We start from the raw sequence: 8,738 nt of genomic DNA, 5'->3' as shown, positions 1-8,738 counted from the left end.
GGGATAGGCTTCTATTTCAGTAACTGAGCCATTCTTAATTTATATGGTACAAAGTTGAAAAGAAGAATATATTTGTCATTGACTAAAGCTTACAACAGGAAACACTTAAAATTGAAGATTGAACACCAAATCTCACCAACATCAGCCTCCAATTTCGCATTGTTCAAGTCAGAGACAAGTTTACTGATGGAGTCTTTTGTTCCATTCTAGAGACAACAACAAAAGTAATGAAAAATTATATACAAGTATACACATAGTATTGAACGAGAAAATGTGAAATGCAATCCTATTTATTACTGAACTTCAAATTGATTGAATCATGAGATCATGTGATGATGTTTCCAACTGCAATAGCGATTAACTGACCCATGAGACCAAAAGCATGCTTAGTTATAGGTGGTTGAAAGCATATAAAACAGAAAAAAAAAACTACTGAAAAATGCAATTAAAAAAAAAAACCTTTGAAGCATGCAGGAAATTCACAACATGACCATGTATCATGAGAAATACAGGCTGCTTTCTCATTGGAAATATTTTAACAGTCTAAAGGATAGGTTTCACTGTCCAAAACTGTTCCACTTAGTGATGAAGCCATGAAAAGAAAAAAGCAAAATGTGTTTCTTTAGTTCTGTAATGAAGAGGAGTTTCTCATATAAAAAAGGGGGCAGGATGCTAACTTCAGAAAACTATATGGTGCAATCAACTTGTGTTATAGGAAGTTATAAGGGACCGAGTTCAACAAAACCCACAGGGAGACTCAAGGGAAAGAAAATCTTATTACCCAAAAAAATGACAGAAATCGCAAAGGCTACATATTTTAATATTATATCCTCAACAAAACATACCTAGTGAGTTATACTGCGGATTTTACATTCCATAATGTGCTGCTATAAGTGTAAGAAAATATATTGAGAGTTGTGATTTGGTAGTTAGAATCCATAATTGCTGTAGTGCCAAAAATAAAAGCTGCTTATGCTAAAATAAGAAAAAACAAGGACTGAAATATTCAACCACCTACATGGAGCACTGTAAAGAAACCATAAATAGTGTAAAAGAATATGAGGGATAGACACTTACACACTTCCAATTGCCACCAACAAAGAACTGGAATCACAAAAAGGGAATGAATAATATCAATAACCAATATACAAGTAGCAAGACGGATACATAAACACTAAAAAGAAAACAGTACATTGAGAAAGAAAATTAGTAGAAATGCTTCTGAGTGAGTGGATAATAACTTTAGTATTATTCCACAAACTGTTTCAGAACACAGTGAGTTGAGTTATGCTAATCCAGCTATAACAAGCGGATCAATCCAAACCCGTTAAGGAAAATTACATTCTCCACAGAAAAACACAATCAATCGTTTAACCTAATCAACAAAAGTTAACCCTTTTTTTTTTCTTTTCTAAAGTTGAAATTTGCCAAAAAAAACAAAACAAAACCTTCATGTTTAATAGAGATAGAAAAGAAAAAGGGGGAAAAGAAGAAACCTTTCCAGTGCCGGCCATGGCGACGACGGGGCGGGAGGGTTTGGAAGCAGTAAAGGATAAGCGGAGGTTGGAGTGAACAGTGTCGAAGAAGGAGTGAGTGGCAGAGAGAGAAGGTTGAGAGCCGAGAGAATCGAGCTTGGGGGAATGGCGGCGAAGGCCAATGGAGAGATGAGAAGCGAGTGATGATGAGGTTGCAGCCATGGCTATGGAAGTGTTTGGGTGGTCGAGGCGTGTTGTAGGTTCAGGTACCAACCAAAGCAGCTATATTTTCTAGTTTTGGATTGGTTTCGTTTTTGTTCGCGACACACCCTTTCTACATCCCTTTACCTACCACCAAAGTCAGTCCTAAGACCTAATTGCATTTGCATTTAATTATATAACCATACATTAATAAAATTAATTGTTTTTTTAGCTCATTTTATAAAAAATATCTTTATTATAATTATATTATAATTAATATTTAATAAATAATACATAATTATACTATTTTAGGAACATATCTTCATTATAATTATATCAAATTAATATTCAATGCATTATTAAACTACTTATCAATCATCAATTAAAAATACTTTTAATAATAATAATAATATGATAATGATATGATAATGGCACCGATCGTGGTAATCATAATAAGAACGGAAAAGCTCTGCATACAAGCCCTTGTATGCTTTACAAGTTCATTAAGCAATAAAACAAAAATACGCGCTGCTCCACATACGTTGTATACACGCGCTATATAAGATCCCGCGTATATCTAACTACCAAATTTAAAAGATTTGTTTCCTTCTTCGTTTTCGTTATTTTGAGATTTGGTTGTTCTTCTTCTCGCGCGTCTTCCCTCCTTCTTCTCCATCGTTCTTTTTCTCTCCTTTTCTCACTGGTATGTTCTTCGTTTATGTTACTTTCCTCTCTCTGTGCAACTCGAGCTTCGTTTTCTATTTTGATTTGTTGTTTTCTGAAATCAAAGTTTGAACTCGTTTTGAAGATAATGGATCATTCAACCTCAGATTGTCAGTTGAATCCAGGCGAAGTGGATTATGAATTTGAATCTAATGAAGTTCCTGAGGTTTGATTTACATAAGATTAGTATGAATTTTCTTTCAGTAATTTGTATAGCATTGTGTAGTTGAAAAATTGCTGAACATTGACTGTGAAACTAACACGTTAACATGAATCTGTCGATTCAATGTATTAGTTGTGATTAATTATCTGGAATTTGTAGCAGATGCTCGGGTGTAGATCAGGTCTTTTTTGGGTGTATTTTTGCTAGAAGTGTGGGTGTATTTAAACTTTACTGGTTTTTTGTTATTTTAATTGAGTTGTTGTTGTTCAGGTGTATTATATCAGACATGATTGGGTGTGTTTTTAGTTGTTGACATGGTGTATTCTGCAGCCTGTGTATTTACAGTTTATGACTTTAAAGGTCATTCTGTAGTTGAGTTGTTGCGGTAAAGGGTGTATCATATTAGACATGATTGGGTGTATTCGAATCATATCTATGGGTGTATTCACAGTTTCTGACATGGTGTATTGTGTAGCCTCTCTCGGTTGTTGATGACGAGCTTGTTCCGAAGGTTGGAATGACCTTTACCACCCTTGAAGATGCTGAAAAATTTTACAGGAACTACGCCAAGGCTGCAGGTTTCTCTACAAGAGTTCGGTGCACAAATAGGAAGGGAAACGAGATTAAAAATCAACTGATTACATGTAGCAGAGAGAGAAAATGGAAATCTAAAATATCTCCGACTGAGAAGACCAATCCGACAGCCGGTTTAAACTGTCCTGCAAGAATTTATATACACACATTGAAGGATGTCGGTGCTTGGATCATTTCAAAGGTTGTGCTGGATCATTCACACCCCTGCTGTCCAAGTAAAGCAGAGATGCTCAAACAGCACAGGGAACTAAGCATGTCCATTCGTCGTACGATAGAGAATAACGAGGAGGCCGGTATCAGACCAAGCAAAACCTACCAATCATTTGTTGCGGCTGCCGGGGGTCACCGCGAGTTAAATTTTATCGAAAAGGACGTGAGGAATTACATTACCAGGGAAGTGCGGAATGTTTCCGAACAAGAAGATGCAAAGGAATTCGGAAAATATTTCTTAAGAATGAAAGAGAAGAATCCGAATTTCTTTTTTGAGCTCGAACTCGAGGAGGATCAATCGATTAAGCTGAAACTCATTTGATAGGAATTGGAATGCTTTTCTGCTGAATTTTGGTCTTGCGGACAACAAGTGGCTTTCAGGTAATGTCTTTTTAAAATCTGCAGCAGAGGTGTAAATTGCATGTTCCCTCGGGTGTATTTATAGTCTGTGTTTGGGTGTATTATGCAGATCTATACGAAGACCATCACATATGGGTTCCTATCTATCTGGATCACCACTTCTGGGCAGGGATGAGAAGCACACAAAGGAACGAGAGCATGCATTCATTTTTTAACAAGTATATCACCCGGAACAGCTCGCTTATTCAGTTCCTCAAACAATACGATAATTGCCTCGGAAGCAGGGAGCAAGCAGAGAGAGAATCAGATGCTGCAGATTTTCATACGGTCATACCGTGTGCAACCAAATCCTCCATTGAAGCTCAGTTTCAAGATGCGTACACTCATGCAAAGTTTAGGGAAGTCCAAGCGCAATTCAGAGGAAAGGCGAATTGCATCACCAGATTAAAGAATTCCGCTCTAGGCTATTCAGTATACGAAGTCGGAGAACAAGTTTCCAGCTCAATATTCAACAAGTTTGTGGTTACTTACGACTCAGTTGCAGTCGAGGTAAAATGCCAATGCTTATTATTCGAGTCGAGAGGGATAGTGTGCCGTCACGCACTAAGCGTGTTAAGCTTCAAACAAGTAAGCCAAGTGTCACCTAGATATATACTGGAACGATGGAGCAAGAAGGTAAAGAGGCGACACACACACATCAAGAGCAGCCACGACGAGCCACTGATGGAGCCAAGAAGCAAGAGGTTCGACCAATTGGTTTTTCGTTCGCAAAATATTTGTGAATTTGCATCCGAATCGGAGGAGCTGACTGCAATTCTGCACCGTGCGTACGATAACGTCATGGCCGAGATGGAATCATTAAAAGTCAAAAGGAAGGGGACATCTTCTTTATCCCACGAAGACGCCAACTTGGAATCCGTTAACGAGCTTCAAAGCCCGCCAAGGATTCGAACAAGAGGACATCCAAAAAACATGCTAGGTTCAAAGTTGGACAAACAGATCGCAAATGCCACAAAGAAGAAGAAGACGAAAGTTTTAAGCGAGGTAAAAGTAATGTTCTTTAAATTTGTGGCGATTGAGTTTTTTTTTCTCGTTAATAGTTTAGCTAATATGTGAGTGTTATATTCAGATAAACCTGTTTGATGCTGCATCAGCGGTGCATTCAAATTCCAGCCAATATCAAGGACACGTTATGAATTATCAGTTCAGGGTACCAGCAGCAGGGGATAACTCTTTGGGTGTATAGCTTTAAAGAATATGGGTGTAAAAGAACTGTTCTTTTGGGTGTATTTTTGTTCATTGACAATTTACATATAGATACATATATAGATACATATAGAACAAAAGCTGTAAAAATTCGCAGGTTATGGGTGTATATTTGATTTGATGTTTTTCTTCATATTTTAGTACTTGTAATTCATACATTTTGAATACAGCACAGACAGTTTGGGTGTATATTTTATGCAATCTTGGGTGTATTATTAGGCCTGCGTTGGGTGTAACAGTTTATAATTTGTGTTTATATATGCCTTGATTTTTTCCTTCATATTTTACCACCTGTAATACAGCTTTTGAATACAGCACGGACAGTTTAACGGCACAGATAGTTTAACTATGGAAAAAAATATACATGGAATAGAAGTTGTTGATAAATGGCAAATATTTACAGCATTTGTTCAATTTACAAATATTTACGCAGTTTCTATATCAGCAGAATTTATCTGACAAAACGGACTCAATAATACAGAGGATGGCTTCGACAGCTTTATAGCATTACTCTCTCTAATTGCCCGATCTCTCTCTTTATTCATCTCACTGAATAGTATCCGCGAAGCATACTCTACTCTATAGTGGTCCACCTCCTCCTACAATTAACAAGTATATTCTGTTTAAACAGCAATATTAATTCAGTAAAGTAATACAGAGTTATATAGTTCTAAAGACAGTTACCTGTGGCCAATTATCCCATTCATACTTCCCCTTTTTAATGTTTTCCGGCTCAATTAACTCCATCCACTTCATAACGTAGATAGCGCAGTCATAGCTAAAAATGAAGAAAATAAATTATAAATCTCATTTACGAAAGTTTAATGTTCAGAGTCACAAATTTATACCTTGATTTTTGGCCTGATATTTTAACATATGATGATTTAATTTCCTTCTCCTTCTCGCCTTTCTTCAGAGGTTCCCCGCCGGCATATGTTATCAATCTTGAAAATACATATCCCTTAAATACCAAAACAAATCAGTAATACACCCGAATGAATGCACAAGATACACCCAACTGAATGGATAATATACACCCAACAGAACTAACGAAATAGACCTAAATATTAAAGTAAAGAAGACAGAGGCAACTTACGGTGAATTTATTAACCTTCTTTCTCTCTTCGCCGGGAGCTTTTTTGTGTAGCGGGTCAAGTATATGACATCTCCGCTTCGTTGTATCTATCAGCCATAACCACCAATGCCCCGAGTAGCAAACAGGTGCAAAAATTTGAAGGATTGCCACATTTCAACAGTGTTATTTTATTTGGCATATAAGTAAAGAAGCGTACTAACAAATTTAGCAAATGAAACTTACATATGGATGCGAAGTTAATTTTTTTGCATCTATGAAGGGAATAAAACTCGGGTAGTCTTCCACCCTGAATTCCTTATTCGTTTTCGGTGATATGAATTCCCCGTTTGGGTGATCCGAAAGTGCCATGTTCTGCAAGAATTGCGAAACAAGAAATAAAATATTGAAAATACACCCAAGTGAATACTTTAAATACACCCAAATGACTACACAACTTACACCCAATTGAACGTAAAAAATACACCCAAATCAATACAGAAAATACACCCAAAGTTCGTAGAAGTAACACTTACCACAATATCGGGGGGGAGACAGTATATTTGTTCTTGAAACCTCTTTTCATTTTTCTGGTTGAGGATGAGGCAGATGGCAGATACAATCTAGAAATATATGCCGAAATCAATTTTACATTAATAAACATTGCAGTTGACTTTGGTGTAAAAACATTAATGTTATTCTAATATTACCTGAGATTCTATATCACTTTTTGCCTGGAGGGATGCAAGGTGCATTCTCATCAGAATGTATTCATGTTGGGCAACGAGAGTGCACATCTCCTCATACTCGTTAGTATTGCCATCTGCGTCTTCCTTCAGTCGCGTCCCCCAGATGTAGCACTTTTGTTTCATATCATCCGTAATCTGATTTATTCCCCCAGGAGTTTCAAACTTTGCAGAACTTTTCCCCCCAGTCTCCCTTTGAATTTGTGGACTTTTGTTTTTTCCCTTCGCCGCACTGCTTGCTATTTTTTGGACCAAATCGTCCAGGGAAACAGTATATTTGTTCTTGAAACCTCTTTTCATTTTTCTGGTTGAGGATGTGGCAGACGGCAGATACAATCTAGAAATATATGCCGAAAGCAATTTTACATTAATAAACATTGCAGTTGACTTTGGTGTAAAAACATTAATGTTATTCTAATATTACCGCAGATTCTATATCACTTTTTGCCTGGAGGGATGCAAGGTGCATTCTAATCAAAATGTATTTATCTTGGGCAATTAGAGTGCACATGTGCTCATACTCGTTAGTATTGCCATCTGCGTCTTCCTTCAGTCGCGTCGCCCAGATGTAGCACTTTTGTTTCATATCATCCGTAATCTGATTTATTCCCCCAGGAGTTTCAAACTTCGCAGAACTTTCCCCCCCAGTCTCCCTTTGAATTTGTGGACTTTTGTTTTTTCCCTTCGCCGCACTGCTTGCTATTTTTTGGACCAAATCGTCTAATTGTTCTATCAAATTTGCAGCTTCTGGAGATTTTGCCCTTTCTGTCTCCTGCGTTGACGCTCCCTCCTGGCTTGAATCAGTCAATCCAAGGCTGAATGATGGCACCCCTGGATCTGTTTTAGGAACATAAGATGCTGTCCGTGCCATCATCAACAGGGCAGCAGCGTCTTCTGCGTCTGAATGACTGTGTCATCATGTATAAGAATAAGAATAAGAATAAGAATATACGGATGATAAGCAAAGATTGATTTTAGTCTGATGAACTTACATTTTAGTTGGAGCTGGGGGAAGCGTGGGTGTGGTCTCTTGAAGTTGTTTGGGGGGTTCAGGAGTGCTGCACAGTTACAAAAAATTAATCATGGCGTAAAAAAAACTAATCAGGAACAATATACACCCAAACTGTTAGCAAATATACACCCAAACTCTAAACAAATATACACCCAATACTATTTCTTACGTTTCTGTAGTCCCTTCAATCTGTAGCATAGGGGTTGGTTCAAAATCTGTCTCAGTGGTTGTTTGGGATGCCGGCACAAAAACCTGAATCGGGACTCTAAACAAGAAGAAAAATGAAGGGTTAACAACGCCTTTGAAAATAATAAGGTTATAAGGTTGAAATATTCTTGGAAAACTCACATTGTAAGCGCATCCGACGGTGTCTGTTCCCTCACAACCATCATATTCGAATCAGCGGGACTCAACCTAAAATACACCCAAAGAAGGTCAAAAAATACACCCGAACAATTCAAAAAGAATACAGGCTTTATTTTTTGAGAACTTACATACTTGCAGTTTTTGCTTTTTTTTCCTGCCTTTTTTTTCTTGAATAAAATAATAAAGGACTTTTTTTCTAAAAAAATATATATATAGAATTAGAAGTAGAAGGTAATAGAAGAAAAAAAGTAACGGTTATCTAAAAGAGAAATTACATGCTCTCTGACGGCTGATTTACACTACTCTGTTCTGTGCGTCCTTGAGAGGAAGGATCATCACTTCCCAAGTTCACAGCCGGTATTCTAAAACAGATTTCATGTTATTTAGACAAAATAAGATATAGGTATAAAATACACCCAAATGAATGCACAAGATACAACCAACCGAATGGACAATATACACCCAACACAACAAACGAAATATCCCAACTTAATAAACAACATACACCCAACTTGATCAACACAATACACCCAAATGGTTCCACAAAATA

The 8,738-nt window shown here is 37.1% G+C and overlaps 1 protein-coding gene and 1 long non-coding RNA gene across 3 annotated transcripts in view; both read right to left on the bottom strand.

The window, feature by feature from the left end:
- The window catches only part of LOC107648733 (triosephosphate isomerase, chloroplastic), a 4,113-nt gene extending 2,264 nt beyond the window's left edge, over positions 1-1,849 (bottom strand). For both annotated transcript variants that reach the window (XM_021104489.1, XM_016352562.2), the window contains exons 1-3: positions 1,497-1,849; positions 1,078-1,104; positions 137-206 (exon numbers count right to left, since the gene is read on the bottom strand). In XM_021104489.1, the coding sequence (XP_020960148.1) occupies positions 137-206; positions 1,078-1,104; positions 1,497-1,697 (298 nt within the window). In that variant the 5' untranslated portion in view covers positions 1,698-1,849. The remainder of the gene's footprint in view (positions 1-136; positions 207-1,077; positions 1,105-1,496) is intronic.
- LOC110263987 lies at positions 7,812-8,263 on the bottom strand. The gene is made up of 3 exons (XR_002349712.1): positions 8,171-8,263; positions 7,992-8,087; positions 7,812-7,868 (listed from the first exon to the last, which is right to left on the bottom strand). It is a non-coding gene; the product is annotated as an uncharacterized LOC110263987 (long non-coding RNA).

This window comes from Arachis ipaensis, chromosome B06, assembly GCF_000816755.2.
Source record: "Arachis ipaensis cultivar K30076 chromosome B06, Araip1.1, whole genome shotgun sequence".
In the NCBI taxonomy this organism is placed as follows: domain Eukaryota; kingdom Viridiplantae; phylum Streptophyta; class Magnoliopsida; order Fabales; family Fabaceae; genus Arachis; species Arachis ipaensis.
The sequence above is the reverse complement of the archived record's forward strand: the minus strand, read 5'-3'. Positions and strand labels throughout refer to the sequence as shown.